This window comes from Gavia stellata, chromosome Z (genome assembly GCF_030936135.1).
Source record: "Gavia stellata isolate bGavSte3 chromosome Z, bGavSte3.hap2, whole genome shotgun sequence".
In the NCBI taxonomy this organism is placed as follows: domain Eukaryota; kingdom Metazoa; phylum Chordata; class Aves; order Gaviiformes; family Gaviidae; genus Gavia; species Gavia stellata.
The window spans coordinates 27,331,831-27,358,388 of NC_082637.1; the positions used below are offsets into that span (position 1 = coordinate 27,331,831).

At 40.2% G+C, this 26,558-nt stretch overlaps 1 protein-coding gene across 1 annotated transcript in view; it reads right to left on the bottom strand.

Annotated features, from left to right (window-relative positions):
* PDE8B (phosphodiesterase 8B) overlaps positions 1–26,558 on the bottom strand; it is a 73,826-nt gene that overhangs the window by 8,855 nt on the left and 38,413 nt on the right. The window contains exons 5-16 of the mRNA XM_059833318.1: positions 25,005–25,062; positions 19,894–19,982; positions 15,360–15,438; positions 14,675–14,815; positions 12,855–12,943; positions 12,120–12,180; positions 6,933–6,984; positions 3,889–3,966; positions 2,885–2,961; positions 1,471–1,635; positions 635–680; positions 60–195 (exon numbers count right to left, since the gene is read on the bottom strand). Of these exons, the coding sequence (XP_059689301.1) occupies positions 60–195; positions 635–680; positions 1,471–1,635; positions 2,885–2,961; positions 3,889–3,966; positions 6,933–6,984; positions 12,120–12,180; positions 12,855–12,943; positions 14,675–14,815; positions 15,360–15,438; positions 19,894–19,982; positions 25,005–25,062 (1,071 nt within the window). The remainder of the gene's footprint in view (positions 1–59; positions 196–634; positions 681–1,470; positions 1,636–2,884; positions 2,962–3,888; positions 3,967–6,932; positions 6,985–12,119; positions 12,181–12,854; positions 12,944–14,674; positions 14,816–15,359; positions 15,439–19,893; positions 19,983–25,004; positions 25,063–26,558) is intronic.

Below are 26,558 nucleotides of genomic sequence, written 5' to 3' on the forward strand. Positions count from 1 at the left end.
TGCTTTCTGCCACAGCTCAACAACCTTCTTGCAGGCACCCAGGGAAAGGAGTCCAGTACCTTTTATTTGTAACAGCCTCCAACTCAAAGATATTGAAGTCCCAGCTTTCCTCATTATCCAGGAGCTGTGCAATACAGGGAGGAACATCATTGATGGTGTTTGGCACTGAAAGGTGGCTATGGCTCAGGTTCATATCTGTTGAAATGGAATTTGGGAATTACAACATTTCTGGATTAACTTTTTCTCCCGCATGCAGAAATCCATTTAGAAAACTACTCTTTTTCAAGAAAAACAGCTCTTTTCCTTATATGAAAAAGTCTGCAAAAGCTTATAATATCTACAGTTTATATTATTACAGATGATTTGGACATAAACCAAAAAGATCAGTGAACATTTCTTTGAGTGACAATTTAGTTTTCTCCTAGTCTGATTTTCTACATTTTGAAATGCATTATTTTAGTTATTTGAACCTGCTTCAACTCCAAATGGAGTCAGTCTAGCACTTGTTCTGCCGTCACTTAGACAACCATTTCCAAAGACATTCATCCCACTGCAAATTAGCTTGGAGCTCTATGTCACTAGCATCGACCAAAGAAGTCACACATGCAAAGGGAAGTTTAAAATAGTGGCTTACTCTTAGAAAACACATACTCGTTTCCTGACAGTCTTCTCAAGCCATCCTGAAAAAGCAAGTTTATGGTAAGTTTCAGGCAGAGTAACCATGCATCATTAATTGCAAAAACACTACATGCACTTTCTTGTGAGGTACTATTCCTGGGTATTGAAAGCACTGCTCCTATTGTAGCACTATAAGCACCATCCTTGCTTTAAGGTCTTTCAAAACAGACATGAAAGGATCCAAGGAACACTCGTATGAGATCTCCAGAAAGGGTATTATTAACTATACAGTGTATTGCCCTCCTTGACCCCTTCATTGGCACGTGCAGGATTTTGTCATTCACATTAATCGCTATCATTTATTTTCCATTTTCTTTGTATTATTTTGACAAGGATTAGCTCAGTGTACATTAAAAAATGAGGTAAACCACGATGAAATGTAGGTGGTCTGTCTCTGGCAGACAGTGTTGCTGCTGCTACAGGACCGAAGTCAGAACCTGATTAAAGTAACCCCACTCTTATGCTGGACCAGCTGTAGAGCAATCCCTCTCATCCCATCTAAGCTTCTAGGGTTTCTAAAAAATACCTCCTAGAGACAAATCAGATTGGATGATATAGCTTCTAGTGGCAACTGTATTCATTTATATATGAGGATCAATGCACCCAATGGACTGAGAGGTGGCCATATCTTACCACAACTTGGTGCCTACTGTTGGTAGAGAGGCCAATACTTAAAAGGTGATGAATTATGAGTCCCCTTCCCATTGCTTGTGAAATTTTCACACAGCAGAGCACTGAACTGTGATGTAGGACACTGGTAGCAGTGATTTAATCTTTACTGATTTTACTCACAGTCATCAGACCTCCAACAAGATCACTTGTGTGGGGATCTTCGTCTTTGGTACCTAGCTGAGGGGAGTAAAGTTCTGTTGTCCGCAGGATTTCCAGAACTCTGTCCAAGGCCTCTGCTACTGTGATGGGGCTGTTTTCCTGGGCAGCGTTAATTATGTTAATAACCTGAAAGCAGATTAAGGAGGCAGACGAGGAAGAGTGAACGGCCCTTTTGTCTTGTATTACAAAATCTTTATTCTTGGCTTGATCATGCTACTTCCCATTCAGCAAATGCTATGTAATTCCCCCCAACCCTTGAAGCACAACTCCGAAAATGTAAATTTGTGCTCAGATTCCCTGGTATCCATCTGCTATTTTTAACTGGTCAACTCCTGGCAAGTGAAAGCGGAAGGGTATGAAATATCTGAAATAGTTGCAGGTGGGTAGACCAAAAACTAGCCATGTCCCAGTCCTTCAGCATAGCCAGGGCTGCTCAGAAGCAATCGTTCAGTCCCTAGAGGAAAAAACCAAACAAATGAACTCCTGGATGTGACTCAGATAATCCTGATATTGGATGTAAAGCCTTATTTCTCTCGATGTGAAAAGGGCAGAGAGCAGAAACAGCTGGGCTGTTGTTGAGGGAGAAGAGGATGGCTCTTCTTTGCCTCCCACCTTGCATCTCAGTTGCAATCTGGGAAAGCAGCAATGACACAGCAGCACCAAGGACGGCTCCTGGCACTGCCAGGACTGAGAGGGAGGAATCCCCAGTGCTGTCTTCTCCAGCAACCAGAAGCTGGTGTGGGGGCACTACAGGCCTCCCCGAGGGTATGCTTGGGGAGAAGGAAAAGGAAAGGAGTCAGCTGCTCTAAGTGGCATGGTGGTGCTGGGAAGTAAAGAGCTTGATGGTAGGAAGAGAAGATGGGGAGAGAGAAAAAAATGGTTTGAGTGTGGGAGATGGCAGGCACTCAGGTTTGCGGGACAAGTGATTGTGCACCTGGTTTGCGACAGCAGTTTGTGTAACACAGATAGTGAAGAAAAGGCTGCAAGAGAGTGGGGGGACAGAATATTGTGCAGGTGCTCCCTCCTCTGCATGCTATCTTATAAATATCAATGGTAAAAGCAAAGCTGAGACTGGAAGCACATATCCTCCTACACATGCATGGCCCAACAGAGCAGGGTCCCCTTCCTGCCACAAGCAGTGCATCTACCAAGGACAACCTTTTCCCCTTTTAATATTGTTCCTTATGACTAGGATTTGGAATGAGACAATGAGATGCAGAAAGTGGTAAGGAAAAAAAAAAAAAAAGGATTTAAATTATTCTGTTAAATACAAGGTGCAGGAGACCCCTGGCTGTCCTGCAACAAACTACATACATCCCTATGACAGCAATTCCAAACTCTTGAGTTTGTTGAAAAGGCAATGCTCAGGACTCACCTTGGTGATAGGAGCTTCTATTGTCATTGAGTGGATCCTTGCCATGGAAGAGTACCGTCGGGTCTGTAAACTTGGAGCTGCCGTTAAAGAGAGCGCCGTTTACACGCCGCAGAGTGTAGGTCAGATGACAGCATTTAAAGAGTGCAGAAGGCTGTCACTGGGGAACAGCACGACAGAATCCAGCCTCATCTCCCATTTCTCCTGTATCTCCCCTCCTACAAGTTCTTGCTTTACTATTTCTTGCACTGCTGTCTACCTCCTCTGCAGCCACCCCTCATTTCTGCTGTTGGTTTCTCTGTCTGTCCTTCACTTCAGCTCTACTGAAATGAAGCTATGCTTAAGCTGTATCACACTTCATGCCCAGTACCGGCCGCTCTCCCTTTGCTTGCAATGGGTCTCTGTCAGACATGGCTCCTCCTGTGAGAGTATGTGTGTATGTATGTCCCTCATCTCTGCAGTACAGCTGCTCTAATGAAACCTGTTCTTGCTTCCCATAAGCTGTGCTTCTCTCACTACATACCGGGGCAGAAAGAAATCTCTGCCACCACCGTCCCAGCCCCAGCAAGCAGTCACAAATGGGATCAGGAGCAGAAGTACCCAGCAGTACCTCAAGTAACCAGCAGCAATAGATCCCTTCATGTCCTACACTAATGAAACCAAAATACTGGTTTTGGGAGTGCAAGCTGCAGCTTTCTAAGAGAGGTGGAACTAATGCTTCACCACACGCTCTTTTAGCAGGCTGCCCCATCCAGCGGCACAGCCACTCCTCCTCTCTGTGAAGGCACTGCACGCTGCATGCATCCTATAGTGATGCTGGTACACATGCTGGGGCACTGTTTTGCAAATGAGAAGAAAGAAACTTTACAGCAGTTACAAAAAGCTGGAGTAATCTCTGTTTAGTCAGCTGTGACTCTGCCTGGTTCCTCTTTCATTCTGCATTTTTATAGCCTAGGGCAAGTCTGTTCTTCATTTATAATGTCATTCTTGACCATTTACTTTCTTACCATCACTACATTGAGATGTTACTGACTTAGCATCAGTTGAGTCTTTCCTTCTGTTCTTGCATTTGAAGGAACAGGATTCTGTAAACACAAACCAAAGCTTTAAAAATGCATCAAGTAAGACCTCTACAGAGTCTCTTCTGTCTAAAATTCTGAACATTTAATTAAATTACCTTAACAATACCACATAAGTGCGGGAAATACATCAGAACAAGGGACTCAGTGTCTATCAATTTACAGCAACTTGACTAAAGTCACCTGGAAAGCTGTTTCACAAAGAAGTCAAGATGCCTTATGGAACAGGGCAGTCGCTTCATCTAATATTAGCTGCCTAAAAGCAGCAGTCTTTCAGGCTGTCTTTGTCTAAGGTAGTTGTCAAACATCCTGCTCTAGGAGAGATGTCTCAGGCAGGTGGGTTGAACCCTTCCTGCAAGTCCCTTTTGCTCTCCAACAGCCACTGAAGAAGCCTGAGTTTAACTGCCTAGAAATTTAGCCAAGTGAGAAAAATCCCGTCTCAGCCTAGACTATTCCAGCCCAAGCACAGTTCAGACTCAGACAGCTTTTGCTTTTAATTGCAGTAATTGTTTGTACCCTGTGTTTAAGAAAAATCCAGCATATTGAGAATGATTATAAACAACCAATTCAGTTGCTGTGAAAATTAACCACACACCAAGCTGTCATTCTTGAAACTGCTATTTGCTAAAGCAAGAGAAATTATCACATCCAGACAAATGCAATGGATGAAATGCCTGAGAAGAGCCTCAAAAATAAAAAGAAAAAAGGTTTGGCAAAATCTAATTTTCCTCCAAAACATTACAGTGTGCACTCTCTTTTTGTTTAAAAACAGCAACCATGCATCATGCAACTCTTTGCAAAAGTCTCTACTGTACCTACTCCCAAAGTATCTGAAATGCCACTCAAGGATCAGAGACCCCAGCAAGCTTTCAAAAGGAGATAACCACCATGTGAAGAATCAGAAATACCATAAAGTTGATATTCTCAACATCAGGACTGATTTGCATAACCTTTATTACAAGACAGAATATATGCAGCCTGTCTTCAGAAAAATAAAATGTTAATATACAATTATCCAGAATTAAAAATATATCCATCTTAAAAATCACTGTAATACACTTTCTGTCTTAATTCTTTTCTTTACCACAGATTTACAAGACAGCTTCGGTCTTTTTATTTTTCTGTAGTCCAGACTGGGGAAACGGAAAGCATTTTCCTCTGTTGGAGGCTAAGGGCAGGGAATAACTAATGCACGTTGAAGTATTTTATTTATTTATTTGATAGGACTCCTCTTTCAAACCACTTCCCTGCATTAACTTTTGGAGGAGTTTAACATAAGGCACTTGAGTGGGAGCAAATATTCACACATAAACATAGCTGCGAGTGGCAGTAGCAGACAAGACAACTGTCCTTGTATTAAATACCAACCAGCAACTTGGAAACTTTGCTAGTGCCACCTAGAGAGTCACAGGTGCATAAAAGCTACTCTGTGACACTGCAATTTCAGCTGAAAATATTTAAATGCCTAAAAAAAAAAAATTTCCTTCACCTGCTAAGTGGAATGTCTCCCCATCCAGATGTGTTACAAATCACACCGTCACAAACGGCACGATACACATGGATTATTTTTCTACCCTCATCACATACTGGTATATGCCCATGGCTCTGGGAATTTATTCTTGGAGCACAACCATGGACTGCAGGGAAGGATAACCTGCATCACATACACGTGACTCTTAAGTTTGCCTCCTTCCACTGCATTGCAGTCATCAACCTGGCTTCATGGGATGTGGCTTCCTAGTCTTGCTGATATCTGTGACAATAATGAGCAAACCTAAATGCCCCACATAATCTGTAAAACACATTAGTACGCTAGTAACTGCATGTTAACTAGTAACAAGTGTTCTTCAGCTTAACTCACAGGTGTTCTCACCTTACCCTGTTTGCAGGACAGAAACAGTGAGAAAGAAAAGCTGCATTTATTACAAGGACACAGGAGCAAACACTTTAACACATGATGGATCAGTTCTGATGGCAGCAATGGTAATGAGAGCAGCAAAGTGCATATGTTATCTCTTCTCCCCCCTGCCTGTTATTATTTGGCATCACAAAGCTCTCCAATGCGTGTACGTATCCTTATGCTATTTGAAAAAGTAGGGGATGTCAAGCAGTCACTTCCCATGCACTTGGCATGTGATATGCTCCTCCCATGTGAAAATCAGAAGCTGCCTGACATTGCACAGCAACATTATCCAGTGTTTCATAGTGGGAAGGGCCTCGGCTGCCAGAAGGTAACACGTCACAAGAACCTCTTTATTCAGAATAAGTCAGCAGTGCTGCACCTGGCTCAGATCACTAGAATCACAAGCTTAAAATTGGCCTTCACTGCCTCCGTCTTCAGGAAAAATGATTATTCCAAACATTACACAGCATCGGAAGAAGGTATTATCCCCTTATACTTCACACCTTCAGTCAAAACCTATTTGCAGAAGTTAGTGAGAGCTTGAACGTGCTGTCTGCAAGTAAGCAAACCTGCCCGAGACACAGGACAAGGGTTGTGCAGACACCCAGCAGCTCAGGGCTGACTGGACATGACTGGCTCTAGCCTGGACACTACAGACAACTATCTTAGCCCTGTGCTGGGGCCAAACTGATGGCCTGCTGACAGGTCCCAAACCTGGAAAAGCTGGGGCAGATCTGCTGGCACAAATCGGCAGTTCCACACTGATTTCAAAGAGAAAGGGATGCCAAGGTACACCAGCTTCAGGATCAGACACAGTGCTTTAATACAACGAAGAGCAATGCATTGTAACTCCAAATGCACGGCAAGAGCTCCACACAGGAGACTGAATTATTAATGATGGTTACAAATCCAATTCGTAGTGCGATATCAGAGCAGCTGGCATCCGTCATTGGCCATCTGCTCTGACCCCTGACTTGACAGAGGGAAGAGACAACATTTCATACCAGCAAAGCACCCGGCCATGACCTCAAGCACAGCAGTATGTAAAGGCAAATGATAGCATTCTAACCTGACTGAGAATTGTCTCCTGTGTACTTCTCATCACGGTGGCTCTTGTGGAGCTGAAGATGCACCAAGAGTAAAATATATGTAAGGAAAAAGAATACAAAAAGATTTTAAAGGGGCTACATTCAACACTGTCCTTATCCAACATTTACTGTTCAGTTATTTAAAAAAAAGTGTTTGGCAAAGACTCTTCTTTAGGTGTAATTAGATGTAGAGAAATAATATGAAAGTAAATGGATATGCAATGCAGGAAATCACAGATGCAACAGTGCTTTTATGTACTAAGTTCCTGTTTAATGCCTGTGTCTGCAAGAGAACTGACGTTCATTCTTAGATAGTGTTTTAAGTGCAAATTGCATAAGAACCTGAAAGATTCCAGGAATAAAATGCGCACACACACAAAAAATCCTAAAATGTTCATTTTTGCCCTCTGTACAGTATTTTAAAACCCATTTTCTTAGTACTATCTAAGCTCATTTTGCATGCATCCTTTCATGGGTCACTGATAAACCAGGCTTCAAAAAGCCCAGTTACAAGAACAACTCTTCAGGAACTGAAGGGTAGAGGTAGGCGTCATCCATCAGAACTTTATTTCCAAGTAATTTTTAATCATTCTCATGAATGAAGAATTTAAACACAAAATCTTAATTCTTTGTGCTTCTAAAACATCTTGGGTAGCTCCACTGATAGATATTTCTATCTTTCTTAGAATTTAAATAGGGTATTTCCATCATCTTAAAGTTTACACCTATTGCTTGGTCTACAGTAACACAGATTAAACGCTCCTCTGCTTTTCCATACTGCTCAGAAACAAAAGCACAGTCTGTCCCACACATGACAGTTTAATATCTGCTAATCACTTCACCCCGTTCCTTCGTTACGTGGTTACAACAAAGTATTTTGTTGTTAATAGGAAAACTGAGCAGATCTTTCAGTTCGTGAAGTCTTCCCTCTAAAATGACGTATTTAGGTATAACTAACAGAGATACTGAAAAGGACTAAAAATAACACATTACTTTTTTTACTGTATTCTCTAGAGAAGGTATACATACCCTCTACTTTGGATGAATAAACTTCAGTGCTTGGCACTGCACTTACACATTATTCTTTACACATAATATTTAGGAGTCCAGTACTGTCATCTAATCTATGGTAACTGGCTCTTTTGACCAAATCCATCACCTGCCTATAGCAAAGCACTAGATTGCATGGAAGCATGAAATCCATGGTTGCAACCTGTGAGTTAAACTGAGAGTATGACAAGGTTGCACTTACGCACTCTTAGCGTCCATATCATTTTGTGACAGTGCACGCTGCAGGGTCCTTACAGGGATTATTCAGGAAAGAAAGGAAAGGAATGATACAAATTCTCCTTTCCATCATTCTTGCACACCTACCTTTTTTTCCTTTTTGCTTTTGGGGGTAGGAGAGGAAGAAGGGAAGAGAAGAGAATGGAAAGGGAAAAAACCAAAATTCAGGAGTGGCTTTCTGCAATGAATAAGAAGGAAAAAAAAAAAGAAAGGGGGGAAGGGGAAATCCTGTGCCCACGCTCCATATAAATCTTGTTTGAGGGAGCGTAAGGAACGACTCTTCCTCCAGAAAACTGATTTTAAAAGCTTAAACACCTCTCTTGTAATCATGCAGGAACTCTCACATAAATCATCTCATCCATAACAGAGTAAGATCGAGGAAGCTCATCAGATACGGTACAGTGACACAAGGCATCTGAACTGCTTGTTCTCCTCCCAAACTGGAGCTTCTCTCAGAGCCCATGGATATATGTCTCTACTGCACAACTGGCAGAAAACATTGGCACAGTACTCTAAGTGCCCTACTAAAAAAAATAAAACAAACCACATTTCAGTTCTGAATACTTCTCTTACCCCTTCTGCAGGCATGACCTGAAAGAGCCACGTAAGGTAAGTTATGAGGGCAGTTACACAGTTAATCTTGGGCAAATATGTTCTTAAGAGGAGAAACACCACCTCTGGTGTAAATTTATGAATGCGCAAACACTGGACTCTATCCTGCCAGGTCTCAAATTGACAAAGGCAGCATTTAGGGCTACAAAGATGATTAGGGGACTGGAACACCTTTCTTATGAGGAAAGGCTGAGGGACATGGGTCTTTTTAGTCTGGAGAAAACAAGATTGAGGGGGGATCTTATTAATGCTAATGGGGTGGGTGCCAGGAGGATGGGGCCAGTCTTTTTTCAGTGGTGCCCAGTGACAGGACAAGAGGTAACGGGCACAAACTTGATCACAGGAAGTTCCATCTAAACAAGAGGAGGAACTTCTTTACTTTGAGGGTGGCAGAGCACTGGAACAGGCTGCCCAGAGAGGTTGTGGAGTCTCCTTCTCTGGAGATACTCAAAACTCACCTGGACGCATTCCTGTGCAACCTGCTGTAGGTGAACCTGCTCTGGTAGGAGGGTTGGACTAGATGATCTCCAGAGGTCCCTTCCAACCCCTGTCATTCTGTGATTCTGTGATCATTACCCAGGCTTCACCACACATAAATCTTCACTGTAAGAATACTTAATACACTCTCAGATAGATTTATGCGTGGAAAAAAAAATAACATGCTTAATTTTTGTATGTGATAAAACTGGCATGGAAATCCATGAAGGTTCCTACACAGTGATGTCTAATCTTACTGTGGCATCCCTTACAGAGGCTGTCAGTAATGACAAAGAACACATCTACATTTTTTAAGGTGAAACTATGCATAATAATGTATGGCTGTTTCTAAGTCTGTATTCAGTGTCTGAATGCTGAGATCAAGCCATTTGTAATTACGTTGATGCAGTGAAACATTAGACATTTGCACCAAAATTTGAATCATAACAGGTTTTACTGTTCTGTAACTAAATAAATAGTTTGTTTGATTTGCTTTTATCCTTTCATAAAGATTTATCTGTGGCTTGAAAAGAAACCTAATATTTTTTCAGGGCAGAGAAAACATCTACTGCTGCCAAGTATTCAGGCATGGATTTTAGGAAAAGTGCTGTGTCCAAATGTTGATCAGGACTGATACCATCATATCAGTATTGCTACAAAAATAACTAAGAAGTCTTATGAATATAATATAGATATTCCTATATGTCACCATCACTGCCCATCTAAAATGAAAAAAAAAAAGCCAACCCAAAACCAAAAACACACCCCAAACCCCCAAATTCCAAGACACCGTTGGAATTTTTCATGCAATACAAGAGCACCTGGTGGTCCACTACAGGCAGGAGATATTTCCAGCACAGAAGTGAAACAGAATAATTACCTGGTTCTGTTGGATGCACCTTGTTTTTGCCCCAATGGACCTTAAACCTCCACTGACCATGCTTTCTGTTAGGCTGTTGTCTTTAACCTTTATGGTAGGTCTCTACATCCGTGGAGAACTGTTCAAAGGCCATATTCCCTGGGCTCACCAAATGTGTAAAGCTCCCCAGACCTATAGCTCGTCACGTTAGTGCTTTATTTGCCAATAACTGCTCATGAGCCAATACTAAAAAACATGAATTGATGGTGCTTTCCAACAGTGCCAGTAGTACAGAGAATATGAATGTGGCCTTGGACACAAGTCCCTAACTAAAATTTGTTTCTTAAGCTTACTGGCTTAGGCACCCCACTGAACGAGGCAATGAAAAACAGAAAAGAGAAGGACTTTTATCTATATTCCTACTGCTGCTTTTTACAGATGGCTGCAAATTTGTAATTGTTTTGTACTGATTATCTTGCACTAAGAGTATCACATCCACACTTTCCTGTGCCAGGCTCTCAGCTGTATGTATGTTATAGAAAAAACATTAAATTGTACCTCACTTTCAAATCAACATCAAAGCAGCTATAAATGAAACAATAACTATGAGGTTTAAATAATGAATTAAAAATAAATACATGTAATTTTAGCACTGCTTCTATTACAAAACTCTCCTGCACTCTAGCCTGAGCACTTTAAAACATCCAGCTACTGTAAATGACACTTTGCTGCTAATACTAAAAATCCGTGTTTTAGTTCAAAGATGAGGTAAGTTTAAAACATTTTGAGCCTTGTTTTACAGTGATAGACCTTCAAAGTTCTTCCAAAAGTTGTGCAGATTTCTGCCTTGACTTCTTCCTACCTGCCCCCACAAAAACTTGTCCAAGGGGTTTGGTTTCAACACTCAAATTTTACAGAATACCAGTTATGAACTCTTCCAATAGTAGACGTTTTCCAATAATGTGTTAATATTCAGTATTTTTATACTGAAGAAGGGGCAACTAGAAATAGTACTGCCTTTCTAAATACCTTTTATGCACAAGTGTCTTTACCCATATCATGGATAAAAACACATTAAAATTCTAAATAAACCAAGATACGTAACCCCTCCCTTAAAGAACATGGAAACATATCGTTTCCCAAGCACATCCTCAGTCTGAAATGTTGCCAGCTACTTACTTCCTATGGTCCCCACTTTCTGTTTCGCCCCTACAGACCACAGGCTAAATACAGATTTCACTCCTCTGCTCACAAAAGTCCAAACTTCTTTACTCCACAGGCCATGTACTAGAGTATTTTTGAGGCAAGGCATGTGATACGATCATTTCCTTCGGCGACTTTCAGAGGGAGGGAACCAGGAGCATATGACAACAAAGAGCTTCCCGTGCCACCAGCTTTGTTGCAGGACCTGCTTGGGTGGATATGTGCCTGGACTGCAGAGACCAGGGTCAACTGCTACTGCTGGTTTATTTGGGTTATGGCTTGGATTACACAACACATGTTCTGATGAGCATGCCATGTCTCATGTCCTGCATGAAGGCTACACTTTATTCAAGAACCACACATTGGCAAACCTTGTGACAGCTGACCGGTCATTATTAGACGCAAGTACACCAGATCAGACTGGCAAGAGCAGCTCTGGAAAAAAGCCCTGAACTCCCACTGGACTACGGTCTATGTTGCTCCACAGTATCACGGACTCAACTGTCACATCCACACACCAGGGAATTAAAGCCTTTCTTTCTCTACTCATCAGTCCTACAAAAGGAGAATAGCCCATGCAAATGCTGAAGTTTTCTTGCTCGCTCCAGCAACCAGTGAGAATCTTGTTGACAGTACAGATCACATCCTCTTGGGAAAATACCAATTTCTAAACAAAAAATATCAGTTTACTAAAAGCAATGAAAATTATGACATGAAAGAACCACGATACCTGTTTGTTGTTTTCACTGGTACAATGCAGCCTTTTGAGGGACACAAAGTGTCTTATTTTCCTAGCAACAGAAATAATCACTTGTTACCATATCAAATGGTAAAGAGAGAAGTGATACACCGCTATTTTCTAAAGCGGGGATCTCCACACCCTCATGAGACCAGATACCAAACCCAACACCAAACAGATGACTGGGCGAAAAGCACTCCTTCAGCAGTACAGCTATGCTTTTGTCCCAGAACACCTGACCCTTTTGCTCCTGCAGGAATTCACCTGCACATCTGGGATGAGAATTTGGCAACGTGCCCGTACTAGACTGCGAAGGTGTGAGCACACACAAGCACGCACACGAACAAGGGGGTCGCCCAGCTGCTGATCCTTCTTCCAGCTGACTGGGGAACAGTTTGGATACTGTCGAATAACTTCATAAAGAAATGCATGGTAACATGAACCTAAGCATCAGCTTGCAGGTGTCTATAGCAGTAACACCATTAATTGTTATGACTTCACAGTTCTTTTAGCCAACATATGACGACACCAAAATGCACAAATGTCAGCAAAGAACATGACCTTCTCAACTTTGCTTATTCTTTCCACGTTGCTTGAAGTCAGCAGTTATATCATCACCCTGCCACTAAATACATGGAGGTCCATGTATTTCCCCACACAGATGGAGAAAGCAGAGAGAAGGCCCTAAAACCCAGAAAGCAATTATGTTCCGGACAAGTTAGTTACCCTCCTTGACCCATCACAGGTGTTATCTTCACATGTTGCTGGATACTGTCTCCTGATTTTCTTCTTGCATAGTAAACTCCTTGCCATTCCTAAGCAAACACACACAACAGAGACAGCATCTAAGAATACATAGCTTGCAGTCAAATATCCATTTATTATTACATAGTCCTCATGTAGTAAATAATTACATATTATTTCATGGTTGTACTTTTTAAAATACTGTAAAATTTATTAATACAGAGTAGCACCTTTAACAGGCATTTGCTAATGTAAGGACAGTGTAAACGTTTCTCTTGTGAAAGAGTATGCAGTTTTTACAAAGAACTTTAGGAATCATCTACTTTGAGGAGTTACAAACATTCTTGCTAGGTACCAGCATAAGCAGTGGTGACTGCAACACATGCAGAGAATATCTTCCCTGGGAGCAGCAGAACAAAACTCTGTGCTGAGCACCATTCAATTTTCAAGTTGCCAGTCATCAAGCAATATGTATGCCGAATTTCAGAAGCCCTTGACCTAAGGATGCCCTTCAACTAACCCGGGGTAGCCAATAGCCTATATCACTCCATGACTCTTTTCCCATGACCATAGGTATCCAAGGCACTCTAGATCAGCAAAAGGAAGAAACAATTTCTTCACGGCATCTTTTATCCTCTTCTCCCATGCAAATGCCCATTTCCCTGACCAGCCACTAATTTTCTCTCCATCCCCACTACTACAGGAAACCAACAAGAGGACTACAGGCTAACCAAAAGCCATATATGCGCCATCCTTAAACAGTCCACTGATGCACAGCTAAAAAGATATCCTCCGGTATGGATCGGAGAAGAAAGGAAGATAAAGCAGAAGGCTTCTCTCTCCTTACCACCTCAAAGAAGACAGATTTTAAGGAGGGAACTACTTGGCAGCAGAATAGGATGAAGTTGGAAAATGGTTGGAAGATACCATCTCCGTCACAGACAAAGATGGATGGATGCAGAAGACGCACTGGGCCTTTAAACAGGCAGTGCTAGCAGCTGGGCAGCCTATATAAATGAGGAGAAGCAAAGCAAGAGTGGCCTGCAGGTACTGCTCATGGGCCAAAATGAACCCGCAAACAATGCAGACAGTGACCCCCAAAGTTCAGATCATTGCTGGAAGTGACTCAAAGGTTCAAGAACTCCTCAAAGTTCATGAAGTGAGACAGGGAAGGGTGAGACGTCCGTCTGCAACCCATGGGAGATGCGGTAAGAGACTGTTGCATGTATTAGGGGAACATATGGCCAGGAACATGTAGCGCTTTTGTGGCCCATCACCACCACGAAAGGAATCCACACTGCACTGCAGATATTCTAACTATAGTTAGAAAAACAAACCCCACTGGATGCTGGTATAGTTTGGTCACAGCTGATTATGCCATATGATCCTTAAATCATGCAGTCAGTGAAGGCTCTGTAGTTATGACAGAACAGTTAAACCTTTTTGTTGCATGATGCAGCCACCTGAGAGACTGACTGAGGGACAAATTGTCATGTTCCAACTAACAAAAGCTCCATGGGCTCTAAGAAAAACATAAAACACAGAAAACATTCTTATATTGATCTTAGGCCAACAGATTAGTATAGGAGTTCAGTCAGATCCTAAAAGCAAAGCTAAAGAAATCTGTAGTCCCTTGTCTGAGGCACGGGATGTTGTGCTCCTAAGACATCTGAGGAGCAGAATTCTGGTCTTACATGTGCACTCATGAAAACCACATCTTGTGTTCTTAAACCTGGAGCATTAAAAATAAAGCAGAATAGAAATCTAAAGCAATTTTGCATGAGTTTATTTTATTTGCTTACCTTTCCTTTTTTAATAAATGTGTTGATAGTGTCTAACAGCTCTGCACAGTTTTTATCACTTTTTGGTAGTTCAGTAAGTTCCTTGCCAATAAGCTCTGCCTTGTGATACCCCATCATTCGTTCAAAGGCTGGATTAACATACTGCCAAAACAAAAGTACTTTGGGATAATATGAAAAAGAACATATTTAAAGGATAATTATTCACATGTAACTATTCACATGTAACTATCAAAGTGTTACAAGTTATGCATCTAAAGCTATAACCACATATCCCTTCAATTTGGTGTTTTTCATATAAAAATACTACATAATGGTGGAACATTTTATTCAAGTAAGGAGCTCAACACAGAAGGCTGTAGGTAAGCTGTATCAGAAGGTACAGAAAGAGAACGAGACTCTTTGCCGTAAAGGTTATCTAGTTCTGCTACAGATTTCTTGCTGGTTTTACCATAAGCAATATTACTTTACTGAAAATTATCATCTAAATAAAGTCACCGAAAAAAAAGTCTTAGAAATTCAGCAGGCATCAATGTGCAGCATCCAGAAATAAGGCAGCTCATTGCACAGGGCTTTCTAATGGGCAACAAAACTAAAGTACTGAAATAGAACAGAAACTATTGAGCAAAGATCTCTTTGGGGTTCGTCTCTCCAACTTCTACACAATAGTTAACTTTCTTCCCCCTACCTGAATGACATGATCTTCATTGGTTATTTCTATAGCTTCCTGACAATGGTCTAATGCTGTAAACACTGCATTACAAGCCCTGAAATTAGCAAATGATTCACATTAGTTTTATTGTTAGAACATTTTGGTCATTATAAATACATTATTATATTGTACTTATCAGTAGACGAATCACAAAGTAGCATGTTGTTTTGACTAAACCATGTCACTATCTCCATTATGATTTTTTTCAGGAAATTCAGCTTCAGACATCCCTGTTGTTAATGCCTTTTTACTGCAGATCACATTGTAAAACTGCTCATGGGTACTGCAACATCTTAAGAATATATTTCTTTCTCCAAACATGCTCTAGACATCAGGAACTAACAATTAGCAGTAAAAATAACAAATGGCTGTTACATCAGAATAGAAAGTTTTGTGATCATTAAAGAGAGGGAACACAAAAATCACCACAGCAGATACATGCAAAGTTTTCAATACAGCAAATAGATTGGCACTATTAAAGAAGCTGTAATACAACAGAATTAAAGGAAACAATTTAAGCCATTTCAAAGTCCTAGTCAGAAAAATATCAATTTTCCTGCTTCCAAGCAATAATTCAGTGACTTGATTTCCATACATCCTGATCTTTATTAAGGGCCAAATTTCCCATTTTTTTCAGGGCTATGCTTGAACTAATGCAGGAAAAAAAAAAAAGCCTTACCTTCTTGCTACAAAATTTAAATTGTTTAAATTATAATTTACACAGGACAGGATAAACAGTAATATAGTGTCCTAATACTAGAAAGAAAAAAGCTACATATATATATATATATATACACACACACAGAGAGAGAGAGTGCATACTAAAAGAAACAACCCAGGCACACTTGCTTTGATAGATGTCACTACTTCGTCTTTGATTTGGACTAAATACAAACTAATTATCTTCTATGTACCTCTCATTGCAGGGAGCATAAATGCACCATGCATAAATATTCTTATATACAGTTACTACCTAAAAGGAACATCTTGCTTCCAGACTGCATAGTGGGGTTTGAATTAATATCAATGACTAGAGAATTAAGAAATACAGGACATTGATAATTCTGCTCATCATGGAAGTAATTCAAAACCAAATAAGATACACAAAGAAATACACACAGAGACATAGACACGCAGCCGCGCGGATGAAGATTTGTAGGAAAAAGTGTTGTATGCAGAAGACGACAGCAGTATTTCAGCTTCTACAATAAAAGGAGCTCCCAGTGTAATTTTAAAAGTGATTTTCTAGCAGTCCAAGCTGGCTTCTAAGTGTGATTTTGTGCTGTGTGAAACAACTAATTTGTGATAGATGTGATAGATGCCCGTCTGGTACACCAGCTGCTAACAAATGTCATTACGTAAACTTTCTGCAAGAAAACACACAGCTATGTTTGCCCTATTCAAACCTTAGTATTTTCATTTGATCTGGCAACCAAGCCAGCAAAATTGCAAGTTTAAATGGCCCATATTCTCTTTGATTAATACACACCTCCCACAGATGTCCAACCAAGCTTCAAACCAGAAGGAGCTACATGGAGAAGCAGAGTCCCAGCTTGGAACGGAAAGACACTTCTGACCACTGACATGACCTTATATACTGCTTTCTTGGGCTGGTCCTACTTTTTCACCATGTTTCTCTTGTATCTGAACACCTGAAATATCCTGGTTTTAGTTCCATCGACTAACTTTCTGAAAATGTTCTCTCTTCCCTTTCACTTCTACAAAGCTGTACAGAAGACCTACTGAGACAGCAAACAGATCAGAGACCCCCGTGAGAGAGACATACAGTGCAACAACTTTTTTCCCCACTCAATCAAACCACGTGGATGAAAACAAATTATAACCAAACAGCATTACCAAACAGTAGTTCTGCTTAGTTTTTAATGGCAAATTCATTTAGAGGACCTGCCTAGTCAGGCAGAGGTAGGGGGAAATCCTCTGTTGCAAGACATCAGCTTCTCCAAGTTACAAATAAGCCTTTTCAGAAAGTTTATCTTTTAAAAAGCTACTTCATGCCCCCAGATGTTAGTACAAATGTTTCTTATAAGCATTACTTGTGCCAGTTACATGACGAAGAGTATTTAACTATCCTGGGCCTGCATCTATTAAACTCCTTTAAACGACTTAACTGTTCTGGGACTGCACATGGCAGTGGCAGTAGCAAACTCAAAAATACCACCGTTTTTTTCATAGTATTTTGCCATGCTGCCAAAGGTTCCCAAACCAGTCATGTTCAGAGGTTATGTGAATATATATACAAACTCATAAATATATTTAATGTCTACTACCAATATACAAAAGACATGGTAACACAGAATACATTTTATATAATGTTATTATTTACATGAATTAAAAGGAAGTAGGCTCACCGTTTATGTAACTACATTCAAGAGAGCAAAAGCAAGCACAGTTACAAGTGGGTGGTATACTGCTGTTTCCATAAACAATATGGATGAAAGAACTGTCAGTACATGAAATGCTGCTGGGGACTGACATTGTTTCCTTCCAATTTTAAATGAATTTTAAGATTTTTTTGGTGATTGCTATAAACAAGCTTGCAGAAAAATACGGTAGCCAATATGAATCATGCTCCCTGTGTTGGAATTTTAATTATCTGCATTCATAATTGATACTACTCATGTAGAGGTGCTCAAACTGTACTTGTGACTCATTCTTGAAATGAAACATAAACGACAAGCACTGTGTATATGAATTACAGCTTAATCTTTCTATATGAAACTGGTCTTTCTGACCTATGCTGACAATTGAGAAGTCACTCACTCATTTCATGTTGCATTTACAACTGAACAACAAACGAAGTCAGGACCACCAGAACACCTAATTAACTTCTAAAATTTCACAGGTGCTTTATCCTCCTGCTGAGTTCTGGAAAACACCTATTAAAAATTGTGTGAGCCCAAATTCTATTTTTGCCTCTGAAAATTTTACTGTGATTGCATTCTGCATGCACAAACATGTAGTCCCCTGAACATGAAGTCACTTTGGGATCAGTTTGCGAAGAAAACCTTAGAAAAATCTGCTTCTTAAACAGAGACACTGAAATCTGTAGAGAAGCGATAGTATTTTCTATAGATGGAACTGGAATTAATTTATGACACCCAGGGAACTACACCTTCTCTGCATAAAACTCAACTTCAAGGGCCTTTTTTTTCCATATACATAAATTGCCAACATATTTACATGCATGTATAAGCACCTGTATTAAATATAAAATCAGTTACCTAAAGAAAAAGTGATAAGGTGTGCTGGTTTTGGCTGGGATAAAGTTAATTTTCATCATAGTATCTAGTATGGGACCAAGTTTTGGACTTGTGCTGAAAACAGTGTTGATAATACAGAAATATTTTTGTTACTGCTGAGCAGTGCTTACACAGCACCAAGGCCTTTTCAGCTTCTCACACCACCCCACTATCGAGTAGGCTGGGGGTGCACAAGAAGTTGGGAGGGGACACAGCCGGGACAGCTGACCCCAACTGACCAAAGGGATATTCCATACCATATGATGTCATGCTCAGCATATAAACCAGGGAGAAAGCTGGCTGGGAGACCGCTACCTGGGGACAGGCTGGGCATCGGTCGGAAGGTGGTGAGCAATTGTTTTCATTTGCATTACTTGTCTTTCTTGGGTTTGTGTTTTTGTTGTTGTTGTTATTTCCCTTTTAATTACATTTTTTATTATTTATCATTATTATTAAATTTTGCTTATTAAACTGTTGTCATCTCAACTCATGATCTTTCTCCCTTTTATTTTTCCGATTCTCTCCTCCATCCTGCTGGGGCAGGGCGGGGAGTGAATGAGCAGCTGTGTGGTGCTTGCCGGCTGGGGTTAATAATTTCTCACTAAGATAAAAAACTGTGCTCCTGGTCTGCCAAGTCTTGCCCAAACAAGAAAATAAAAACTAAGGGTATGAAGAGTTGGATCAAGATGGCGTTCAGCTCAAGCTATCAAATATGAAATCTCACACACATGAGATCAAGAATGAGTTCATGAAGTTTTACCGTCATATAAATTTGCAGCCCATAAACCTTACACATAAGACAGCATTTTTAAAATGCTACGCTTGCAATTAAATGAGCTGAAGTTGTCATTCTGCAATATTTCTGTTAAAGGATCTTGTCCTGACTGTAATGCTGCTAATAACGGCTGCTAGAACATTGCCAAATTCAATATGGGCACCTCAAGACATATGGGACACAAGCAAGCATCGGAATAAAGGACATGTACCGTATTTTGCATTCAGGAAAGCCATCATTTAATCCACCAGTGAACGAAACATACACAGACCAAGCTTTCTCAGGGTACCAGTTACTAAGGCACTTAAATTTGTCCCTTACAAAAAAACAGAGGAAGGAAATAAGGGTATAATATATTAGTTAACATACGGATGCAAAGCACATATATGCGTAGCTGGGAAGAAGCAGAAGGTAACCTGATACAATTACGTAGACCAAACGGTTGATGTTTGCAGTTTCTTACACTTCTACATACCGTAATTTGAACTGAGATCGCACTTCCCCATGTTCTATTTGAACCAGCTCATTGTAACAAGCAGTTATGCTGCTATTCTCCATGAATTGCTGGAAGACAAATCAAGAGTGCATGAAATAGATTGGAATGGTTTTAAACTGTTATTTCTGTTCCTGCATCTAGAACTCTAACCTTATAAAGAGAGCTGGCACGAGTCCAGCACAGGGCCACGAAGGTGTTTAAGCATCTCTCCTGTGAGGAAAGGCTGAGACTACTGGGACTGCTCAGCCTGGAGAAGAAAAGGCTCAAGGGAGGGGATCTCATCAAAGGATATAAATATCTGAAGAGAGAGTGTAAGAAGACAGAGCCAGCCTCTTTCCACTGGTGCCCAGTGACAGGACCAGAGGCAAAGGGTACAAATGGAAACACAGGAGGTTCCCTCTGAACATCAGGAAACACTTTTTTTTGCTGTGAAGGTGACTGAGCACTGGCAGAGGTTGCCCAGGGAGGTTGCAGAGTCTCCATCCTTGGAGATCTTCAAAAGTTGTGTGGGCATGGTCCTGGGCAACCTGCTTTAGGTGGCCCTGTTTGAGCAAGGAGGTTGGGCAAGATGACCTCCAGAGGTCCCTTCCAACCTCAACCATCCTGTGATTCTGTAGAAATAAAAAGCTTTAGTTGTACCTTTTGTATTCAGTAATCATCTTTTCCCAGGAATGATTTCTTAAGACAACATGGCTATCTAAATACAAAGCAAGTGTAAAAACATGCTAAAACCTCAACAGTGAATTTTCCCATTTGGTTTTATCAATCCAGTTAGAAACAGCTAATCCAAAAAAAACCCAAACACAGTCTCACACAAAACCAGTATTGCCTTGATGTTTCATTTTGAACACCTATCCTTAATTCAGAATGCAAATGGAATACCTTAGAGACATAAAACATTCATGCTAAAAAAAAATAATACTTGGCATTTCATTTATTTTCAAGCAAATATTGCAACTGAAGCTCAGAAGGTGAAGTAACTTTGCTCCACAAGTAATCTCACTGAGCTGTCACTGTGAATTCAGAAGTGCAGAAAAGCATATAAACTAAGGAGCATGCTGACAACAGTTCAAAATTTTTTATATACTCCAGATGGGAGTATATGTCCTCTCTTTGTTACGCAAAGATAGTAAGCTGAAAGGTCTTGTGCTTGGTCCTGCTGAAATCCGAAACTTTATGTTGATACAAAAGAAGTAGATTCTCTGACATCAGTTAAAGATTACCGCTCATTAGTAAACTTCTGCTTTGAAGAGCTAAATCACTCCTTTAGATACTAGTTTTCACAGAAAATGCCCTGTGTTGTCTCCAGTTCTCACAGCACAGCTGCATGCAGCGTCAAGAGGCAGCACTCAAACCTCCGTGGAACAAAGAATGGCTTTTAAGAAATCTGTGCTTCTCTCCTGTATGAAAAATTGTGGTTTGGGGACCAATGGCTTAATCCTACATTGCCAGCAAAATGTAAAAAAGTAAAATTAAAAATAACTGTTGGCGCAGGTCTGCTTCACTGCTTAATGTTACGATCTTGAAATACTTCTGTAACTCTCATTTCACATACTAAGTGAATGCATAGGAAACCAAAAGGCACAATATCAAGTTGGCAGAAGCAAAGATGTAAATGATGTTGGGTTTTTGCATAACAAACTGCCTGCAAACAAGCTTGTCTTCTACAGCACTGCAGATTTAGATTTTCAGTTTTAGGGTGCTCTTTTAAATATTCAAACATGCTTGTGCTAAATTTAAAACAATATAAAACCAAACCTATCAATAATACACAATTCAACAATGATGGCAACCTATTTTGCAAACTAAACTTACTCAAACATACTAAAGGTCTTTATAAACTGAGTTTTAAAGTAGTGCTGTTTACTGACAAAAATCAACCACTATCTCAGGACAAATCTTTGGCTAAGAACCAAGAATTGCAGCTTGTTGAAGTGCTAAACCTGCTCTTCAATGTTGTACAGTCTTCCGCAGATGCACGGAATCTCTTTATTTAGGTTTATAGTACTAATGCCATTCATTCACTGGCTCACTCAAAGCTAAGAAATAAATTGGGACCTGAATAAAGCAGGAAATATTTCCCTTTTCTAATCTGTGCATTTAAATGAGGCACAAGAAGATGGAAGATCTGTTAACTCTCAAATATTAGAAGGCAGACAACAATACTTTCTTTTAAAAAAGTTTAGTATTTATACAGTACATTTTGATTTAACTAACATATACTCTTAAATTACATTTTACTTCACTATAATTGGATTCCACTGTCATCCTTCAAAGAACTTGAGACACAAGTCACAAGAGTCATCAGCTAGTAGGAATGCATCATTCTTCTTGCTTAGCAAAAAGTATGAGGTTTAATATTAAAGATTTATTTCGCTGCAAACTGGAAAGTTTTAATAGTAACTGGTCAATAAGAATCAACATTTGTTAGGGAAAAGAAGTAAAGTTCAAAATACAAGACAAGATTGTAACTGAGTAACTACAAACATTAAGGTCCCCTGTTTGCTAATTTAAATCATAGTTAAAAATCAGTCAGGAAGCCACATCACTTATTTAAATTAGTCCATCCTAAGTAGGGCATCACTATTAGATTTACAAGGCTGAGAGGTGAAAAAAACCCAGCATAATAAATGTACTACATTAACAACACCATTAAACACAAACATAAAAGCTGCTAATGATATAGGGGAAAAAAATCAGAAGATTTAATAAAACAGACTTTCTTGAGGAGGAAGAAAAAAACAGAAGTAACTCAGCAAAAAGAAATGCCAAAGGAATGTATAAAATTAACAGAAAAGACTCTCAAAAACTCTCTCTGTTCATAAGATCTTTCAGTGATCATAGTGATCCAGATCTGGATAGGGATCAATCATCACTGATTTCAATAGAAGAAATGAAAGTGGTTTCTTTAGGACTACTTACAATATATATTATATGTAGACATAAACATAGAAAGATACTACTCTAACATAACTACACATGAAGGCAACAGCACATGAAGGCAACATAACATTTTAAAGTAGAATAATCAGCTATTCACTGCATGAAAAAAAATTTACGGTTATTTGCAAGAGTATCCCCCCAAAAAGATTGAAGGAGTTCTTAGAAATCTTTAGATCCAAACCTGATGTAAAAAGTCTGTTTTGTCTACAAAACTCTACAAAAAAGGTGATAGATGAATTGTCTAGAAGCTCAGACTCTTTACTAATCAAGCTGGAGATGCGTTTAGAAGACAGCCACCACCAGACAGAGCGATTGCATTCAGTGTTTTGTCAAGGGAAGAGGAGGAAGACAATGAGCAAAAACAGGACAAATGCTGATATAATGAATAGTGATAATGCAAAATAAAGCTACCAGAAAGGCTGGACTGTAAAAATAAAAATAGTGAAACTTGTAATTTGAACAGACACGATTTTCCAAAAATAGATTTCATTTTGCTGCTGAGGAAGAGATTCCCTGCAAATAAATACTGGCTCTCTATTTGAAGAAAGGTATTTTTAAATTTGTGTGTGTGTGAGTGTGTCTATGGGGTTTTTTTTGTGTTAATGGATTTAGTCCCTACTGATCCCCATCAAAGCAGAAATAATTCCTATGTCCACCCCCACTGCAAAAATAGGATCTTTGACATCAGGTGTGTTTTAAAGGCTTGAAAATAATTCCAACAGGGAATTAGTATATTGTGCAAGCTCTCTGATAAACTTGGGACAGCTAGAGGGAATGGTTAGAGCAGCTGTCAGGTGCAAAAAGATTTTACTTTCCTACGTAGACAGTGTGCCACTGAGATGTGACTCAGAGCCATGCGAGTATCTCCTCTGGCTCTACTCAGTCCTGCAACTACAGTTATAATCTAGCCCACAAAACATATTGTTCTGCATTGTTTTTAAATGAAACACCAGTCTTGAGAAGAAATAGAGATTTCTCTGAAACATATTAAACCCTTTTTTTTTTTCTTCAGAGAGAGAGAGAGGGAGAAAACTACACTAAGAGAGCACTGGCATTCTTGGGCTGACCTTTCTCGTAGCCTCAACTTTTCCAATTTTAGGAGCATCTCAGTGCTTCAGAAATGCTTTTGCCTTTAATACTTTTGCCCCCACAGTACCCTTGCAGGACACGCAAGATTTATTACTTCTTTTTGGAGATGATCTGCAAATGGTGACTCTGGTGCATGTTCTGCTTTGTAAAGAAACTCAAGCTAAATATGAGTTAGCTCAGATACGGGACTCAATATGAGCATATTAGCACAAGATTCTGCCTGGGTTAATTCCCGTCCTTCTCTGATTTTCCTTACTACAGTTAATTTTCCTAACTATATATAGTTAATTCTCCCCAACTACATTGTCCACTGATGTGCTTCTATCACTTCAATACATAACCTTCCTTATGAACAGCTAACTTTAATATTACAGCTGATTTATATGACATTAACGTAACATTAATATCCATCCAAAGCCACTCACACGAAGGTTGGAAGAGGGTAAGCAACTGAACCTAGATTTTCAGAGGTGAGAAATCCTGCCTTTCTGCTCTCTCCTACCAAGTTGTTTTAAGAAACAGTATGAACAGTTATTTTCCATTCTGCTGCCTGTACAGGAGAGCCTCTGACGCTGTCCTGAGAAGAACGGGTGCAAGTCAACACAACATACCTCATAAAAAAAATAATTCTTCACATCAGGAGGAGCTGGACTAGGCTTGTAGTTCCTTTAGAAGAGGTCCCAGCAGGCACACAGAGATGTCCATGTAACTAGTCAGCATGCTGCGATACGCAGCACACATTCATTGGGGTCCCCCATCATTGTTTTTTTAACGCAGTCATAAACAAAACACACCCACCACCCACCCAGACCACAAGAAGTTAATCTCAGTATTTCTGCTTCTTCTGGAGGTATTAGCTAGATCACAGATTATCTTATTTCATACGCTTCTTGGATATACTGTTGAAAAGAAAAGAATACCCAATCGTCTGCCATTGGTTTCTCATCAATAAATTTTTGACAGAAGCAAATGTATAGTTTTCAATTTGAGGAAGTAGAAGTGTCTGCAATTTATGAAGCAATCATGGTTACTATATTAAATATGTAATTTATACATACCCTATCAAAGCCTGCATTAAGAAGGGGAAGAACAGAAGTCTCTTCTTGGTCAGCAGATCTACAAAAGAAAATCACAGAATCATAGAACTATTTAGGTTGGAAAAGTCCCTGAAGATCATTGAGTCCAACCATTAAACTAACACTGCCAAGTCCACCACTAAACCATGTCCCTGAGCACCATGTGTACATGTCTTTTAAATACCTCCAGGGATGGCCATGCAACTGCTTCCCTGGGCAGCCTGTTCCAATGCTTGATAACCCTTCTAGCGAAGACATTTTTCTTAATATCCAATCTAAACCTCCCCTGGCACAACTTGAGGCCATTTCCTCTTATCCTATCACTTGTCACTTGGGAGAAGAGACCAACACCCACCTCTCTGCAACCCCCTTTTCAGGTAGTTGTAGAGAGCGATAAGGTCTCCCCTCAGCCTCCTCTTCTCCAGACTGAACAACCCCAGGTCCCTCAGCCGCTCCTCATCAGACTTGTGCTCCAGACCCCTCACCAGCTTCGTCGCCCTTCTCTGGACACGCTCCAGCACCTCATTGTCCTTCTTATAGTGAGGGGCCCAAAACTGAACACAGTATTCGAGGTGCGGCCTCACCAGTGCCGAGTACAGGAGGACAATCACTTCCCTGCTCCTGCTGGCCACACTATTTCTGATACAGGCCAGGATGCCGTTGGCCTTCTTGGCCACCTGGGCACACTGCTGGCTCATCTTCAGCCGGCTGTCAATCAACACCCCCAGGTCCTTTTCTGCAGGGGAGCTTTCCAGCCACTCCTCCCCAAGCCTGTAGTGTTGCATGGGGTTGTTGTGGTCAAAGCGCAGGACCCGGCACTTGGCCTTGTTGAACCTCATCCAATTGGCCTGGGCCCATCGTTCCAGCCTGTCCAGATCCCTCTGCAGAGCATTCCTACCCTCCAGCAGATCAACACTCCCACTCAACTTGGTGTCATCTGCAAACTTGCTGAGGGTGCACTCAATCCCCTCATCCAGATCATCGATAAAGATATTAAACAGAACTGCTGTGTTGAATGGTCACACAACATTTAAGAATCAAATGGTATCAATTTGACATAGTTACCTAAACATAATGAATGCAGTGAGAACACTCTTGCATAAAATACATAAAATCATACTATTACAGAAGTCGACGCTATAGTCGTCTTTTATAGGTATTTGCAGCTATTACTATAACCTGTTAGTTACTGCTACAGCAAACCTGACACATACTCTGCAGAAGTCCTCTGTCTCTTCACAGACACACAAGGGCATTACAAAAAGAAAGCATGAAGAGAATAAAAGACATTCTGTGATATCGTATGAGAAAGAATCTAAAAAAGTGTTATTAAGTAAAAGGTGAAGCAAGTTGTAAAGTCTTGCTCAGCAGCAAACTTAGTCTACTTTCTAATCTTGGCAGGAATAGCTCTTCTTCTGCCACTCTATTTCCTAATATTTTAATTCAGCTAGGAAATTAATAAAATTAGAATGGATTCAGCAGTGTGCATGAGTTTTAATAAAGACAGGAAAGGTCTCTTTTTTGAAGGTATTTGAT